The following is an 18,806-nucleotide window of genomic DNA, read 5'->3' as shown; positions in this document are numbered from 1 at the left end:
GAAACAAGGGATGGTGCAGATCACCAGGGCTAGTAATACAGCTAAGGAAGTGAGTGGAAGCCCTGGTCTTTTTTAGTACAGGCAGGAAGGCCAGCATAAGGTGAAGCATGTAGGCACCCCCAGCACAACATTTAAGGAGGCATGGACTCTCAGGTTTGTGTAAGTGCCAGCCTGAGAGTAAGTACTTCCTTAAATTTTGCACCCTAAGTCTCTGCTTGCCCCACCCTGCTCCCAGCCTTGAAAAGAACACATCAGGTGTCATTTTTCTCTCATCCTTTCCTACTGATGCCTCCAATTTGCTGAACCCAAATGTGAACCCAAAGTTCCAGGGGCACTTATATTAGCTGTCTAGAGCAGTGGTACCCAACATTTTGGCTGACACCAGGGATCAGTTTCATGAAGACAATTTTTCCAAGGATGTGGGGGCGGGGAGGGGATGCAGCTCAGCAGTAATGGTAGCGTTGGGGAGCTGGATGAAGCTCCACTGTGGAGGGCAGGGGTGGGGGGTTGGAGACCCCTGTTCTAGAGCACAGAAAGGTAGAGAGTGTTAAGCAGAAACTACCCAATTCCGCACAGTGCCTCAATGCAGTTACCATGATTATATGAAGATATCAAGTGCTTAGAGAGGTACTTGAAACATGCTGTTCTTGTTCTTATGACTATTGTCCATATGATGCAAAAATTTGTATATTGGGTTCATGGAGCCCCTGAAGTATATTTACAGACCAGGTTCCAGGACTAAGAACCCCCACTTTGACTAAGTTCTTTTCATTGTATGGTGAGCCTTCACAAACTGGCCTTCAAACTCTTTTTCCCTCCCCCTAGTCCAGTCCTTCCCAACGTTTTTACATTATAGTACTCAAAGAAAATGGCAATATTTATACAACACTGGAGTGAAGAGATGAGGTGGCCCTCAACCTGGAGTAAATGGTTCAGGGACTCTGCCTGCCCCAAAGACTGAGGGGCTCAGTATCTCACAACACCCCTGCCAGATGGAAAGCTCTGCTCAAATCGATTATTTACCCTGCATAATAACAGCAATTTAGCTTTCCTAAAATACTTCCACACATCCTTTGTATGTAACAAAAATAATACCCAGAATTCTTGGTCTGATGTTCAAGATCAAGGCATGGGGTTGAAAAAGAGAGCAGAAATTTTCTTTATTTTACAGATGACAAGGTGAAGCCCAAGGTTAAATGACTTATCCAAAACATGCTAGTAGAGGTCCATTATCAAGGTCAAGTTCAAGTACCACTACCTTTATCAAGGCTTCTCAGTTCACATTAGGAAATGAATGCTTCCTCCTCTAAACTCTCAGAATACTCAATCACATACTGTACAGGAAGAAGAAGCAGATCAAGACCTGTTTCAGCCTGAGTTTCTCTGTGTTAAAAGAGGTGATCATTTACTGGGGTGCAGGATTTTACAATGGACTGATTTATAAATTAGAATGCCAATTCACTGATAAATAGAAAATAAATGTACAACTTAAACTGGATAGTCAATGTAACCTGGGGTCAGCAAACATTTTTCTGTAAACTGATAGTAAATATATGACAGACATAATCTGTTACAGCTTTTTATATTTTTTTACAATGCTTTGAAAATGTAAATATCATTCTCAGTTCACCATAAAAAAGGCCATGGGATGCATTTGACCAGGTGCCTTAGTTTGCTGACCCTTGATATCTATTGCCAGAAAGAAAGCTGACTTGGGAAGCAAACTGCATCATCAGAAGGCTGTTTGATGAGTAAAACAATCAGAATAAATTCAGTCAGGAAATAAATATATTTTGAGAGTCTACTCTGTGCCAGGTACTGTCCTTGGTCCTAGGGCCACAGTAGTGAATAAGATGCAAATCCAGTCCCAAAAGATGATGAGTATGATGAGAGATGACTGAAGCATTTTAAACAGAGGAGTAAGATAAATCATTTGCAGTGCTGTTCAGAAGCAAGACTGAGGTGGGAGAAGAAAAGTGGAGATGGAGTACAAGGCTATTACAGTAGCCCAAGAAAGAGAGGACTGTCTCAGACCAAGGCAGTAGTGGTGGAAGTGATAAAAAGATGGTTGAACAGTTAGATTTAGGATATATTTTGGAGACAGATCAACCAGAGTCACCAATGAACCAAATGAGAATGCAACCAGGAAGATGGTGTTGCTATTCTTGAAACTGAGGAGGTTAGAAGGTGAACAGGATTTGGACCCTGGGCACAGAGGGAGATTGGTCCTGGGATAAGATCAGGGACATGGAAAAGTGAACTCACATGGGGAAGGCAGAAGGGCTGTCTGGCACCTTTGAGTATCACTTTAGATGTAGGGCCATTACAATCACTTTAATTGTAATTTTTAGTGAGTTCTTAACAAAAAGCACCCAATTTAACTCTATCAAAAATGTTGTTTTTATAAGTAGATCTTTTCCCCTTTTAAATTATATAGATAAGTATTTCTGATGACAAAAATATATATAGGTACAAGTTAGAAAGCATAATAAATTCAATCTGCCCTTAAATCTTTGCCAATAATTTATATCTACCTTTGTTCTCCTTCCTAATCCCATCTCCTTGTCCACTCCCTTCCCCAACCCCCAACAATTCATACCCTGAATTTTGTGTTTACTGTTCTCTTACCTTAAAAACATGTATGCATTTTTTTGCCTAAACAATTTTTAGTCTTCCTTGTATTTGAACTTTATAGAATGGCATGTAGGACTCAGCTTTTTGAAACTCAGCATTGTTTCCAAATATATCCATATAACATGTGTATTCATTCATTTATTCTGCTTAATTTTATGGCAGTATTATAATTTAATTATCCATTTTCTATATAAATACGTTTGGTTTTTCCACTTTTTGCTGCTATTAACAGTGCTGCTGTGAATATGCTTTTATAGTTTCCTGGTGCATATATGCAAGAGTTTCTCAAGTGTATATTCTGGGTCAGTAAAAAGTCCACACAGTTTTTTCCATAAATTAAAAGACACATTTTTCATTTTCACCAATAACTTTATTGATCTGGGTATTTTGAATAAGTCCGCTATCTCCTGCTATTGGCTTCCAGTGGGTAGAAACCAGGGGTGCTGCTAAACATCTTGCAATGCATAAGAGAGCCCCACAGCAGAGAATTATTTGGCCAGAATGTCAATAGTACCAAGAAACTTTGCAAACCACTTTCGACATGTTCAAACAGTCACAGCACCTTCTTCATATACTGCACAAATCTTTTTTTGTGTTTCAGTTGCATTTTTACCTTCTTTGAAATAATAAAACATAATACACTGAAAATGTTACCTATTTTCTTCCATCTTCAAAATTAAAATGGCTGAACAAAAATTCAACAATTTTGGTAATTTTTTATAATGCACGCTGATTTGACACCTGTCACAACACTGTCTATCAAAATTGTTTCAAATGAAGTTAAAGATAACTAACCACTACTAGAGCCATCATTCGGAAAAAACTAAATGAACTTTCTGGCCAACCCATACACAGGGTCCAGCACAAATAATACCCCTTTTCTTTTTTTTTTTTTAAAGCCCATGTTCATTTCTTTTTTTTTAAGATTTTATTTATTTATTTATTTTTTAGAGAGAGGGAGGGAGGGAGGGAGAGAGAGAGAGAGAGAGAGAGAGAGAGAGAGAGAGAGAGAGAGAGAGAGAAACATCAATGTGTGGTTGCTGGGGGGTTATGGCCTGCAACCCAGGAATGTACCCTGGCTGGGAATCGAACCTGGGACACTTTGGTTCCCAGCCCGCGCTCAATCCACTGAGCTACGCCAGCCAGGGCTCCCCTTTTCTATTACAAAATAATAATCATATAATTCTGTAACAAAATAATATCACACTCAAGCACACCATATAACACTTTAGGTGAAATGTTTAAATTAAAACCATAAATTATTACACCCATATTACCCTACAAACCACATTCAAGCAGGCTTTACTTCTGCTGAACCCCGTGTATGAGTGGAAACTGCTGGACCATAAAGTGTGTATGTTGACCTTTACAAGATTTTGTCAAATTGCTTTTCCAAGTGGTTATATCAACTTACCCTCGTGGCAATAATGTGTAAGAATTCCTATTGATGCACATGTGCTCCAGAATTTGGTATTCCTAGACTAAATTTTGTCAATTTACCGAATGAAAAACAGTATCTCAATGCAGTCTTTTTTGTATTTGTGGATTAATAACAGACAGGGCATCTTCTCATATATTTATTAGTCATTGCATTTCTCCTTCCACATTGGTATTTCTTATCCATTTTTCCTTTTCAATAATCTATCAACCATCATAACCTTCTGCTACTTACATTTTCTCTTGAAAGATTACAGGTTATTTTACATTTGCCACATGTATATCTCCTATTTTCCCTTTTGGGGCACTTAGAGCACATTGATAAAGTAGAATCTGTAACGCATTTATAAGCCACCTAAGTAGTTCTGTGGGTTTTTGGGTAATTGTTCACATATCACTAATCCTATCCTTGATCAGATTAAGATTCTCAGTCTTTGTCATTTACGAGGATGTATATCCTACATTAGTTTAGACCTTTATTCTTACAAGTTTTAACTCCTCTACTCCGTGACGTTGAAAAGGCGCGACCATGTCATACATATCTTTAAACCACTATTGCAAGTATAGCGCCAGCACACTGCGTGTATTTAATACCTTCTTCTGTGATTTTTACCGCTGTGTACAAGACCGTCCTGAAAATAAAGTCCACACTTATTTTACAACTGGCACCAGCATTCGGCGACCATGGGGTTTTACTCGCCCATCTCTGCCACTTCACGTTGAAAATGTGCCAAGAATCACCTGCAGGTCTCTTACCTATAGTTAGGCGGCGACGGGCTCCTTTCTTGTCTTTGTTCACTAAACTGAGAGAGGGGTCACAACTGAAGGGGCTGCGGGGGGAGAAGGTTCTCACCTCTCCCTACAACCCCGGCTTTCCGCGGGAGAACACTTCAGGAATTGTTTTTCTTTAAATATACAGCATAAGAAGAGCAGTAACCACATCTACAACAAGGGCCCAAAATTCATGGTCATGAGTTCTTGTGCACGTTTTGTAAGAGCAAACCGTACAAACACAAGGTCGCCCAAACACGAACACACGTGAGAAAACACACCCACGAAAACACACCCACGTGCTCGGATCTGCTCCCGCGGCTCCAGGTCTTTGAAACCGAACAGAGAAAAATTACCTTAGCATCCTACTTCACACTTTCGACAATACCTTTTCAGCAAAAGTAAAGCCTAAAGGGTTCAAAATAATTCATTAAAAATGTAATCTTTTTGTTGTTTATGTGTCTTCTTGTCTTTGTGTTTTTATGAGGATTAATTTGAGTCTTCATACTGAGCCTGTCCAGGAGCACACGTGTGGAAACTGCGACAAATTAGACGAGGCTGCAGGGGAGGCGGGATGGAGATTGTGACGCCATCGCTGCGGGGCGGAGGCGACGCTGTCAGAGAAAGGGTTCAGAGTGCCGCTACCGCCAGACCCCCACCCCACCCCCGGCGGCTAAGAGACGTCGAGGGTCTCGGTCCGCGTGAGCTTTGGTCCGCCCACGTGGAGTCCCCGCTTGAAGATGGCAGACGATCTTGGAGATGACTGGTGGGAGAGCCAGCGGGCTGGAGCAGCCAGCAGCCCAGGTACCTACTCTGCCTCTTTCCTGCGGGGCCTCATCCAGCCCCCACCACCAAAAATCCGCCCCACACCCCCGGCCCCGGCCCCAAGCCCTTCCTGGCGCCTCCTCGGGGGCCCGCCTGTGGCGGTCACCGGTTCAGTCCCGTGGTGGCGCGCACAGCTGTGGGAGCGCACGAGCACAGCCGAGGGGGTGCGTGCAACTCACTAACACGTGGGACAGACAAGTATGACATTAACTTAGATCTGCCCGGCAGTCACGAAGGGCCCTTTTCCAACCTTTGTTTTTCTTTGCCTTATTTCTTAATGGATAAAACAGTTTTCATAAAGACATACATTTTGGGTGTAGTGATTAAGAACAACTTCTGGATTAGGTTCAGACTGCTTCTGCTCAAGTGGCGACTGCCGCCCTCTAATAGTGTTTTGATTTTTTTCCCCCTCATCTGTAAAATAAGGATCATAATAATGCCAATTTCATAAGGTTGTGATGAGGATTAAATGAAGATAATATAAATGAAGCACTTCAGCACAGCTCTTGGCACATAATATGTGCTTGGTAAAATAAGCTGGTTTTTCTTGCTATCATCATCATCATGTAATTTGGATTATTAGAATCTAAAGGAAGCTTAGATAGAGATTGTCCTTTTGAACTCAGTCATTTTACAGATGAGGAACATGAGACCTAAGGATTAAGTAACTTGACAAATGCACATAACTAGTTGGGATAGAAAACAAGCCTTTAATTCAGTTAACACAATTCAGACAATGTTTACTATGCTGTGTATACCCAATGCCAATGCAGTGGACATTTTATTCTAGAGTAGATAGCATTAACTCCTCACAATAGGTCTGGCCTTGAACTTTTCTTTTCAAGTCCCATAAGGCTTAGTACACAATTACGTTCTTTATCTTTATTCAAAGTCTGCCTCCTTACTAGCTTCTGAGGTTTGTTTTTTGTTTTTGTTTTTGTTTTTGTTTTTTGGACAAAGCCGAAGTCTGATTTATGTCTGTATAGTCCACAGGGCCCTGCACATGACTGATACTTAATACAGATTTGCTGCACACATTAATATTGAAATACGAGTTGTGAGATATCTGTTAAAAACAACAAAATTCTACCAAAGCATGTTTCCACAAGGGCAGTTCTCAGGTACAAACTGAGCAGATGTCATTTTAAAAAACATAGCCTTTATAATACTTTCTTCGTTAAACTTCCTGACTCTTTTGCATCTTTGTTTCTAGTAAACATATCTCTTGTGTTTCAAGGCACAAATATCTTTCTTTGTAGCCTGTGTTGTCCCAAATTTACTCTAATAACCCTTGTCTCCCTAACTCAGGTGTTAAAAGATATATTTTATGGTATGATTCAAGGGTAGAGACCACTTAAATAATTGAATTCTTTTCTAGTGGTGAAGTGGGTCCTAATTCTTGATTCTAGTCCTGCCTCTTGCTCCTCATCAGCTATGTGTCTCTGAAGTTAGTTACCCTTTGAAAAGAGTGAAATCCACTTGTATAGAGCATCAATTATATGCTAGATATTTTCATAAATATGAATTTATTTCATCTTTATAACATCTTTTAAAGATAAGTGTCATTTTTATAGATGAAAAACTGAGAAATAGGAACACACAGCAAGGAAAAGATCTGGGAAGAGTTTATTCAAGTGTGCCTGACTTTCTAAGTCACACTTTCCCACTGTTATTACATGGCTTCTCTGGGCCACAATGTCATGTTCTGTAAAATGAGGGATCCCTAAAGATTATCTTTTTAGGGGTTTTACCCACCAACATTCTACACATTAAATCTAGTAGAACTTTAAAGTGTTACAGCCTCATTCATCTCAGTTGCCAGGATCCCCATCGAGATAGTGTGTTGGAGTCCCCAGGATCACCGTACTTCTTAGATTCCTTCTAGCTGTAAGATTGAAGTTTGAAAATCAGTAACATTAATTTTTTCAGAGGCCTTTGCTTTGTTAACTGCTTTTAACTAAAGTGAGCATGTAAGCTTCCTTGAGATCTGCTTGAGTGATTATTTACTAGTAATTTGACTAACTAATCTGTGGTATTTCTAATTCAGAAGAAATCACAGCTGAACCAATTTAGATTTCCTGCTTCTTCCTACATTAATAGGGAAAGATCAGCCTAAAATGTATAAATTGTGTTTTGTTTTGAAGGACAAAGTGGAAATAGTGCCTTCAGTCAAAGAAAAGTAAGATAGTTGTAATGATGGTTTTATTCCTGTTGTGTATTATGCTACTTGCCTGTAAAAGTTAACATCTTTCCTTATCACCTGTTCACAGTTTATACCTATGGTGATGATACAATGGAGCATTTTAGTTACTTATTCAACAAATATTTGTTGGCTTTACACTGTGTATAACACTTGTCTAATGTATCCACTGTTTATTGTGTGTCTAAGAAAATGTACCATGTTTTTGCTGTTTCCATGACTTCTTAGATGTGGAATGAAATTCACAGGCTCTTACTGTTGCTCTTGACTTAAATATGACCCTTTTTGTATGCATTTTATGGCTCTTCAAGACCTGTCATATTCATATTAGAATCCTGCATTGTACTGGAGCCCAACATAGAGCCTGGCACTTGATGTTTCATAGATATAGCTGAATGAATGTGTGAATACATACATACAAGATGCTATAGAGTTCTTGGTGACCATATCCATAAGCAGACATATAATTTCTCATCCAATCTAGACACTTTTGAGAGTGGAAGGCCATGCTATTAGAATTTTGCTGGGACTGTCCTGGTCCACCTGGGATGTGTGATCACTCGTTTGGTGACGTCATTGGTGGTGATTGGGAGTCACTGTCCAGATAAGACAGCCAAGAGTTACTTCTGTTGAGGAGCATGCAGTGCAGTCTGCTTTAGGCAGCAGAACCTAGGAGTCATCTAATGGCATCTAATATTTCATTTTATTTCACTGATTTTCTTATGCCCTGTCTACTTTAAGAAATTATTTGAATTGATTTACAGTAAAGAATCATGCAATAGTATCATGATTGCAAACATTAACGATAAAGTCAGCAGGTGCATCTGCCTGAGATTTAATGTAGTTGACCCACTGTGAGGCTGAAAACTGAGAGAATGTTATTCACTGCATGGATTTTGTGAATTATGGAGTTGGAGGTGGCCATTTAATCAGTCACTAACTGAAAAGAACACTGTTTCCCTCTTTATTCCAGTAAAATGCCTATTAAATTACCAAGTCAGTGTCCAGCAGGCAGCTGGGTTTGGAGCTCCAGGGTTGGGTCAGGGCTGCACATACAGATTTAGGAATGACTGGCAAGCACATAGCTTATTTTTAAAGAGGATGGTGTTAACAGTCTGCAAACTCTTAGCCTCCATTTCTTTTAGGTGGGGTTTTCATGTGCTTCCCTAGCTCATTCTGAGTCTTTGATGCCATCTCTTACCGAGCACCTAACTAGAAAACTGAAGTGTGAAGGCAGACACTTCTGTGTGTAGTGTGGGAGACTGTAGATAATAATACCAACTGGAATTGTTGAGTGCTTACTGTATGAAAGATACTGGTTTGATTGCTTTATATGTATTAGCTCATTTAATCTTCTTAAGTACACCATGAGGTAGTTAACTATTGTTGTCCCCATTTTATAGATGAGGAAATTGAGGTATTAAATGGTTAAGTGATTTGCCCAATGTTTTTCAGTTGGTGAGGAGGCTGTCATTCATAGGCAGGCAATCTGAAACCAGGCTGTGCACTTAAATGTCTCATAGATAATTACTCTAATTATCAATGGTAAGAATCTCATTGCTAAAATAATAATCATTTATCAATTCAAAGAGGCCCATACATTACAAACCCTTCTGTTTATATACATCATTCTTATCAAACTGTGTCTATTAACCCCTAATCTGCTTAAGTTTACTCTTAAGTATATTGATTACTTGGATACAAATACATAGGTTGTACCATTGGACTTTGAGAACCATCTCTTTGCCAGGAACTCAAACTTGATCCTGGAGCTCAAGGCTCACATACTGGCTGTCTTAATGAAGTCTTTACTTATTTCATAGGCCTGTCAAATGCAGATGAGACCTGATTATTCCCAAACCTGCTTTTTCTCCAGACTTCCGTATCTCAGTAAATCAAATCACCAACTACCCGATTTCACAAAGACCTAGGGATATGCCAATTTATTTATTTATTCCCTTCTCCTCTCACATCTGATCTGTCAACTCTTGTCTCTACTTCCAAAACATATTCTAAAACTTTTTTTTCCATTTTCCCTTTTTTGGTAAATCCATCAGAATACATGCTATCATCCTTTGTTTCCTTCACCATTGCAGTAAACTAACAGTGCTTCCAGTTTCCATCTTGTCCCTCTGTGCACTGCTCTTCACTCAGCGTCCAGAGTGATTCTTTTAAAATAGAAGTAGTTTCCTCTATTGGTTTCTCCCTGACACACAGAATAAAATCAAGATAGAAGTAGTTTCCTCTGTTGGTTTCTCCCTGACACACAGAATAAAATCGAGATTACTGATCGTGGCTGGTGTCTGCCAGGTGTTCTACTTACTCCACTTTGTGCTGTCCCAACACACCAGCCTTCGTTTTGTCTCTCAACAGGACAAGCTCATTCAGTTTTAGGCTTATGCGATAGCTTTTCCTCTTCCTTTCTGGGCCATCCTTCTCAATTTCAAATGGATAGCCTTTTAGTATTAAGACCTCAGTTCAAATAGCACCAAAAAATCAGCCAGTCTAGAGTAGTTCTACTAATTATTACAGTATGGTAATTATCAGCAGAACACTTATTACCAGCTTTTTTCCTTGATAAATTATTATAGTCTCCTCACACTAGAATGTAAGCTCCGTGTGAGCAGGGATTTGTTTATCCTGTTCTTTGCTGTATCCTCAGAGCCTAAAGTAGTATCTCGGTACACAGGGACACTTATTAAGTATTTGTTCATTAAGTAATTAATTTCATAGTCACATCTTGGAGACCTCAACATAGGAGTTGCACATCTAAAGAAATTTGATCCATGAGAAGAGTTGCCATAATCCTGCCTAAGGTTTTGACAGAATTGGCAGATGCTGCTTTTCTCTTTCAAAAATATGTTAGAAATCCTTGTTGTACAACTGTACAACGTTGTATTCTAACCATATTTGGATTTAATTTTATAAGTTATCTTTTGAAAGGGGACAACAGACTGTTGCATTGTAAATGAGCCAATAATTCCTACAGGTGACAGCTTTTGTCACTTAGAATCAATGTGATCATTTTATTCACAATTGCTGAGGTGATTATTGTAAAATTTTTGGTAATATTTATAGTGTCTCTTTCAAATCATGTTGCTTTATCTATTTTGATTTCCTTTTTGAAATGATGAAGTAGGGGAATACCTTGAATCTATCCTTCTAACCTGAATAACTCAGGTTTTTGTTTTTTATTCCTTTTTCACACCAAAGTTAGGCCTTTACACTATCAGTTTTACCTATAGGCGGACACGCATAGTAGATGTTGTAAAGCAGTGCCTGTACATATAAAACTCAGACTTGGAATATTTACAGTCATTTTTGATAACAGAACAGAGAGTCAACTTTAGGGCATGTCGTTTTCAAAATAATTTATTGAGTTCTCACACTTGGCCCTATTTGAGACACTTGTAATGGAATTAGAGGAGGAAAATAATCTGCTTACATTAAGGGATTTATACATTGATATGGTTCCATCAAAATTCAAATAATATGTTAAGACACATGTTAAAGGGCAAAAAAAGGGCAGGATACATTTTAAAAGGCAAGATGGAAAAATGGAGAGAGGGAGCACTTCACTATTAGTCATTGTTCTGAACTTGAAGACTATAACATGTGGATCCACAGGCAACAGTCATTGGCTAGTTTCACTTTACTGTATGTGTTATATAGGACAAAGGTCTCAAGGTCTGGGCCATTCTGACTAAATGCTATCCTTGCTAAATGTGAAAATGTAGCACAACATTTTGCAAACCAGCTATAAATAGGATAAACTTGATGGGAACCCAACTTGATAAGTATAGCCAATTGCAAACAAGAAAGCAACATGTAAAATTGATGAAATAGCATATATAAGCAATGGCTAAGCCTCCCTTCAGGGAGGCAAACCTTAGGATATGAGCACCCTGTCTCTTTGACTTGCTAGAAGTAAATAAAACTACCTTGCGACATCCACATCTCGTTTTGAATTGAGAGTGCCCCAAGTGGTGAACCCCTTGAGTTCAGTAACATTAGCAATTTCTGCGATTCTTACAAATGATTAAACAAGTTCTTGAGAACAATTATGAATGCTTAAAGATACAATTCACACAAATTTCTCCAAATCACATGGACAGTAGTAGTTCTGTAATTTTGCTAAATGTCTATGAATCTCTTCAAAAATACCAGGAGTTCAGAAGGCTTAGAAATTTTTCCATTTCCTCCCTCAGATTCAACAATAACACATTATTTTGTGGCACAAATTCTTTGATTTGTGCTTATCTGATGTTTTTTAGTTGAATACTTTAGTGCATTCATAGAATTACATACACATTTACTAACTGTATCACAAACAGCTTGAAATATGGTTTCCCCATTTTTATCAGCTTTCATTGAATTCTTAACTGAATTATTAGTATTTAGTAGTATTATTAGCAATTACTAGGATTGCTCCTGTTCCTGAGTTAATTGTTAGTCCAGGTCACACTAGACAGATGTCAGCAAATGTTTTTTTGCAAACGGCCAGATGGTATGTATTTTAGGCTTTGCTGGCCAGATGTTTACTGCTGCATCTACCTGACTCTGCCATTCTAACAAAAATACAATTGCAGACAATAAATATGTTAACAAACAAGTATGACTGTGTTCCAGTAGAATGTTATCCATTGATAATGAAATGTGAATTTCATGTAATTTTCACATCTCTGAAAATTTTCTTCTTTTGAGGAACAGATAGTAGGCCAAATTTGTGCCCTAGACTCAAAGTCTGATGTCAAGTTGTATGGTGCATCTTTCCTGAAGAAGGAGAAATTTAAATGTATGCTAGAAAGAAGTGTGTTTTCTATCAATTACTCCATTACTCAGCCCATAATTATCAGTCGTATGTTAGAATAGTCACATTCCTGATAAAGTCAGATACAGGCACACCTTGGAGATATTGCAGGGTCAGTTCCAGACCACCACAATAATACAAGTATTGCAGTAGTCAGCCTGTTGGAGGAGCTTGCCCTCAATTTGTAAAAATACGCGTCTCTGTACCTGTGATTTATTTCTGTTACTAAGGAAAATAGTTCAGAATTCACTGAAACTAAATATTCAGTTGGCCAAAAAGTCTGTTTTGTGTTACATATTGCTTAAAATAAGTATGGTTTTGGTTGGTAATCCTTTTGTTAAAATAGACTTTGTTAGTTTAAAGACATTTCTTTTATTGGGATAAGAACTGTACTGTCATTTAAAGATGGATTTCTGTTGCTTACTGGAGAAGTATTGCTATATTCCTACCTTGTTTTAGTACTTTGTACAATATCTTGTCCCTCTTTTCTTTCTTGAGCTTGAACTTGGGCCAGCTTGCCATGAAAATATATTTTAGGGAGTCTCCTGACACAGGAGAAAACAATTTTGGAATCTCCAACATAAAATGTATTTTGTGCTCCTCTTCAAGATAAAATGTTCCCAGGGTATTTGGATTTGCTGGGGCTGTTGGTGCTTGGTGCTTTTTCCTGTTTTATGCTTCTTTTCAGTCTGTTTGGTTTCCACTATAGGAGGTCCAGTGTTTTTTTCTTTCCATTAGTATACTCATCAATGTTGGATGTTATGCAAGCAGCATGCTCTTTTTCCCAACTCTATTGTACACCATCGCCATCTCTTAGGACATCCTCTCACTTATGTGTTAACTGAATAGCTCTTTTCTCCTTCCTTTACTCATCCTCTGCTCACTTTACGTTACCTGATTATGACAGGCACAGTGCTGAGTTCCCTACACAGTGTTTTCCCACTGCACTATCCACCTGTTACTGACCTGCACTTCCCTCTGAATTGTCTTTTGTATTATTTTTGGTGTCACAGCTTCATCACCTTTTGTAGTCCACTTCTTTCCACTATTCTCTTACTGCTTTCCTTTACCTTAGATTTTAATTCACCTGGCCTTCCCACCTTTTACCTCTGCTATTTGCCTTCTGGGACCACTGCACGTTATCCCTTTCTTTGGCTTGCATAGCTCAGCTGCCCTTGCTTCCAGTCCTTCTCCTCCTCCTTGAAACAGAGGCAGGACTGGCATCAATGCTTTGAAGCCAGCTTCACTGGATGAATATGGAGAATCGCAGTTTCTTTGCTCCTGCTCTGTTGGCTCCATCTCGTGACAGTAGGCTGAAGCAGTGAATTTAGCCATGAGGATTTCTTCCAGGATCGTGCCTCCAGTTCTCCATGCAGGATCACAGAGAACATTAGGTCATGCTCTTCATATTTTTTTTCTGACTGAAGCTTTATGAAATATAACTGTCTCTCATGTCAAAAATGCTTTGTCTCAAAACATCATGTTACGCTATACACACTGAATTACAGACACTTTTTTTTATTATTCAATGAGAGTTTTCAATGTGATGAAAAGAATGACTTCAGCTTACTGCTAGGTAAGTTAAAGTTCTGCCCTGTAGATGACTGGTTGAATTCAACATTTAGTACTTGGACATACATATGGGTAATCAGAAATGGAAGAGACATGAAGAATAGTTCAACTCTCCTGTTTTACATATGAGAAACTCAAAGCCTCAACCAATGAATGCCAAGCTCAGTGTCAAATGAGTGAAAAACTGAGATTGGAATCTGCGTCTCCTGATGCCAAGTTTTTGTTTAACCAATTGATTTTTCTATAGAGTTGATTCGGGGAAGAGATGTTGATTAAAGAGTGTCCTGTGACATTGTATATCATTTTATTTTAACACTCAGGACAATGATTCACATCTCCCTAAAATATCTCAATGTTATTGAACTTTGACTCTCAAATGTCCCAGTTGCTTATACAATAGAAAGCAGCAGTACCAATTTGAAATGGTTTGCCTTACAAGCCTATGATTGCCTTACAGTATAATCCATGGCCTGGTATATACAGGGGGAGCAACTTACTAGAAAAATGGGATAAGTATCAGAAGTCAAGTGTGCACAGTGCACCAGCAATTATTAGGTAGGCCACATAAAGGGTGTATTCAGCTGTTACTCATTTTTGTTGTTCTTTTTGTTGTCCTTGTAAGTAAGAATTGCCAATTATTGTTTTTCTCCAGCTTGTAAAGAAATCATAGTTTTAGACCTAAGTGCAATTTTAATTGCCTCCCCATTTTGATGGAAATAATATTACTTTCTTGAAGCAGATTAGGAATTCACACCAGCACATCTTCTTAGCAGAGTATGATTCAGTAAAGTTCTATAGAAAGAAGGATTACTTCTCGGTTCACCAGAAAACTTTTGAACTATTTGAGTGAATTCATTCCTGTCCTAGCATAATGTAGATAGTCTCAACTTTGGATTGGAATACAGTAGGATGAAGAATTGAGGGGTATGTGTGGACCAGTGATAGTGTGTATCTGCATTTGCACATATTAGTAAAAATAATTGTAGATATGTTGCTCTTTCATTATGCTCTTTCATAGTATTCACAGGTCCAGCCACCTGTGAATAAACTATCTGTCATTTTGCTGCTTCACCATTTCCTGGAGAGATGGCTTTTCCTCTTTGGCCTTCCATAGTGGCACTTGCAGCTTTCCAGGTGTTTCTATAGATGAATTTATCCAGGCAGTGCAATGGCATGACTTACCTTTTCCCTCCCATGTGGAGGAATGTGTTGGAGGTTACAGTCCTTATGATGTGTAGCTTCCCATAACCAGTGTGGTGAATAGGCTTATCCATTGGCCCTGGGGGAGCTTTAGGGTAAAGCTTATTGATGCCTGTAGATTTTGGTTTAGGGATCCATGTTGGGATTCTCTGCTTGCATACCTCCTTGATCTTGAATTAAACAGAAGAACAAAGGTAGTTAATGGTACAGTCAGTGGAGAAGCAGACATTTTCAGGACACAAAGTCAGCTTGGGGGATTTGACTTCTTTGAAACCACTGGGTTCTAGGGACATATCCGATTAAAGATCGTGGGGTTAAAAAAAAACAACTTCAGTGAAGCAATTCTGCCAACATGTGTTGAGTGTGTACTATATGCAAGACCCTCAACAGTCTATGTAGTACTAAATACAGTGATAAATAGGTTATTTTTCTTGCTTTGTGGCAATCACAGTACTATGGTGGGAGATAAATAAGAATAGTGTTCCAAATTAATCTCAAAGGGTCATAAGGTTGCCAGAGAAAGGTTAATTTACCTGAGGGGTCTAAGAGTCATGCTAAGAAAATAGCATGACTTGACTTGGGCCACCGAAGACTTGTGGATTTTTAACAGCAGGAATGGGAGGGCATTTCAGAGTAAGGAAATACTTTCTTTTGACAGTAGGATAAAGGAATGCTCTTGACAGTATCTATCCCTGGGGTAGGAAATCGGACACAGTTGAGAAATGAAGTGACTTCACCTTAGCACCTTAGGTTGTATCTGAGAGGTAGAATGGGAATGTAGATGGGGGCCAGGTAGGGAAAATTGTATTGATTCTATAGACAGTGGGTAAGTGGTGGGGGGAGGTGCTGGGGGGTTAATAAGGACAAAGTTTGGAGGAAGACACATTGTAGAGATAGACTTGTATTGATATTTGTTCACTATTAGTGAATGAGTGGTGAGAGAGGACTAACAGCTAAATGATCTGGACTAGGAGAGTGGGTTGTGGAATGTGAAGAGTGCAGGCTTGATTGAGTTCATATTCACTTAGAAATATACTTATTTTATTTAAGGAAAACTACTCTTGGATAAGAATAGTAATTGTTAAAGAGATAGGGAAAGGTAATGTAGTTCTTCCATTATAATCCACAGTTGATTGTTGTTAATATCATTTCCCCCTCTTTGGTTGCATTTTCCTTTCCTTTCTATGAGCTCAAAAATATAAATCTTTTAAAAATGCATTTTAGTTTACATCAGAGATTTCTAATACTGTTTTTATGGGAGCCCTTCTTATATTGTTTTATTGTTTCCACATTTTATTGTACTGATAAAGTACAGTAGTGAAGTCCCTTTATCACTACTTACTTAAAATGGGGACAGCTGTGTTTGAACAACAATAAAAAAATGATATAAAAAAAGAAACAGAAATGTACCCAAGTAGAGAAATGATTACATAAACTATAATATTCTGTGAAGTGATAATTATACAAATAATTTTCAGTTATGTGGTGAAATGTTCATAATATAATATAGAATTTAAAAAATATCAGGATAAAAAAGGGAATATTCAGTATTATTCCAAATATATATATTTCAGAAATAAAAAAGTAACAATAAAATGCCACCAACTTTTATAGCAACCATATTTAGATTTTCCAGTAAACACTATATAGACTTGGTTAAAAAATATGAATCTTGAAATGAAGGATATGCTGTATGGTTAATATGATTTCTGTTGGTACATTAGTTAACATAGCAAATGAAATGTTGATACCCTGATTCAGTCTCCTTATATAAATGGTAATTGGTATTCCTACCTTTCATCCTGACCTCATGCTCTCATCTTCAGTGGTAAAGAGCTCATTCATTGTTTTTACCTCTCAAATAGGCAGTTTGTTTGTTTTTTAATAAACTCAATGCCTAGTAATGGTTTGGTGAGGTGGGTAGCCTCCTGATGATTAGGAGAGTAGGTTAGTTGTGTGTATCAAGATCCCTAAAACTCACAGCTGCACTGTGACTCATTTATTTTTTAGCTAGGAGTTTTTTCTAGAAAATAATCAGAGATGCTCACAAGGCTCATTTTAACATCACAATGATGATAAATGGACAATTTAAGACTCCAAAAATCAGGACGGAATAAAGGAATTATGCCATGATTATATGAAAGTATCATGCTTAAAATATTTGAATAAATGATGCTTTTGGAGATAAACAAAGTGTTTATTCAGAAATGTTGAAAGCAGGATTCAAAACTATATACATGCTTTAACTATGTAGTGAGAAGAGAAAATACTGGAGAACATACACCAGTGCCGTCAGTGGTTAACTGGTCAGTAGAGTTATAGATTTTTATTTCTCTTACATTTTATATATTGTCTACATTTTCTGTAGTAAGTATACAGTTATAAAAGACAACACTAAGTTATATTAAGGGATAAAAAAGGAAGGAGGCACTTCAGAAATCAGAACATTTCTGTGAACATCTACCATATATTGTTCAATCCAGGTGCAGTAGCAGCTGCAGTTGAAATTAGTGGTGGACTAATTGAAGTCAGCTGACGTTGTGACCATAGCATTAATTATAGCCTTTCTAAGATAGGTTTCTGTGATGTCTTTTAATTCTGTCAAGATTTAGATTAGTTTTGCCTATTCAGTATAGAAAAATCTATGTTGGGGTTCTATATAAATTATAAATTGCTGTGTCTTCTTCCTAAAAATTATAATTCATTTGTCTATGGATATGACTAGTAATCCACACTTTAATAAACTCCCAGGGTGATTAATCTGATACAGCTGGTCAGCCTGCCACACCTCCATTTTTGAGAAACACCTCCATGTAACCTCCTTTAGAAGTTAGCTTGAAGGTTTCTTTCACTGAGAACTCTGGCCTACCTGGATGTGGGAGGTTAAACACTGTGAAATGCCAAGGCTTCCTGGCCCAGTGGTTTCCTAGATGCTTGTCAGAACCACCTGTGGGGCCTTTAAAACAGTGCACATGCCCAGATCACACCTTAGAACCTACAGACTCACACTGTCTTGGGGATATGGGCATGTGAAGTTTTAATGAGCACCACAGGTTATTCAGAACTGAAGTCCGTTTGATAAACCAATTGACATGGAACACAGTATTGATGGGGCTTGTTTTTTTTAAAAGCTATGCTGATGTATGTTGGTGAAAACTGCAGCCTGGAGTAGTGGTCACTGTTAGGGCCAGCTGCCCAAATTGGTTCTCCCTTGTTTCTACACCATTGACACTGCAAGTTAATTTTTTTTTAACTCTGATTTTACTACATAGTTTTACCTTTAGATGGCAGCAAAGGCTGGTTATTTTATTAGAATAACCCTAAATGTCATTCCCAAAATGACGAAAAAGATGCTGG

General features: G+C 38.2%; 2 protein-coding genes across 5 annotated transcripts in view; one reads left to right on the top strand and one right to left on the bottom strand.

Annotated features, from left to right (window-relative positions):
* The first annotated feature begins 5,445 nt into the window (after nucleotides 1-5,445).
* CMSS1 (cms1 ribosomal small subunit homolog) overlaps nucleotides 5,446-18,806 on the top strand; it is a 382,394-nt gene continuing 369,033 nt past the window's right edge. The window contains exon 1 of one of the 2 annotated variants that reach the window (XM_045851011.1): nucleotides 5,446-5,646. In XM_045851011.1, the coding sequence (XP_045706967.1) occupies nucleotides 5,583-5,646 (64 nt within the window). In that variant the 5' untranslated portion in view covers nucleotides 5,446-5,582. The remainder of the gene's footprint in view (nucleotides 5,647-18,806) is intronic. The other variant, XM_045851015.1, reaches the window with a different exon arrangement.
* Nucleotides 11,238-18,806, bottom strand: part of FILIP1L (filamin A interacting protein 1 like) — a 120,625-nt gene continuing 113,056 nt past the window's right edge. For 2 of the 3 annotated variants that reach the window (XM_045851009.1, XM_045851010.1), the window contains one exon: nucleotides 11,238-15,619. In XM_045851009.1, the coding sequence (XP_045706965.1) occupies nucleotides 15,428-15,619 (192 nt within the window). In that variant the 3' untranslated portion in view covers nucleotides 11,238-15,427. The remainder of the gene's footprint in view (nucleotides 15,620-18,806) is intronic. The other variant, XM_045851008.1, reaches the window with a different exon arrangement.

Source organism: Phyllostomus hastatus, unplaced genomic scaffold, assembly GCF_019186645.2.
Source record: "Phyllostomus hastatus isolate PE091 unplaced genomic scaffold, TTU_PhHast_1.1 phas_contig_86, whole genome shotgun sequence".
Taxonomy (NCBI): Eukaryota; Metazoa; Chordata; class Mammalia; order Chiroptera; family Phyllostomidae; genus Phyllostomus; species Phyllostomus hastatus.
Note: the sequence above shows the minus strand (reverse complement) of the source record. Positions and strands in the feature narration are given on the sequence as shown.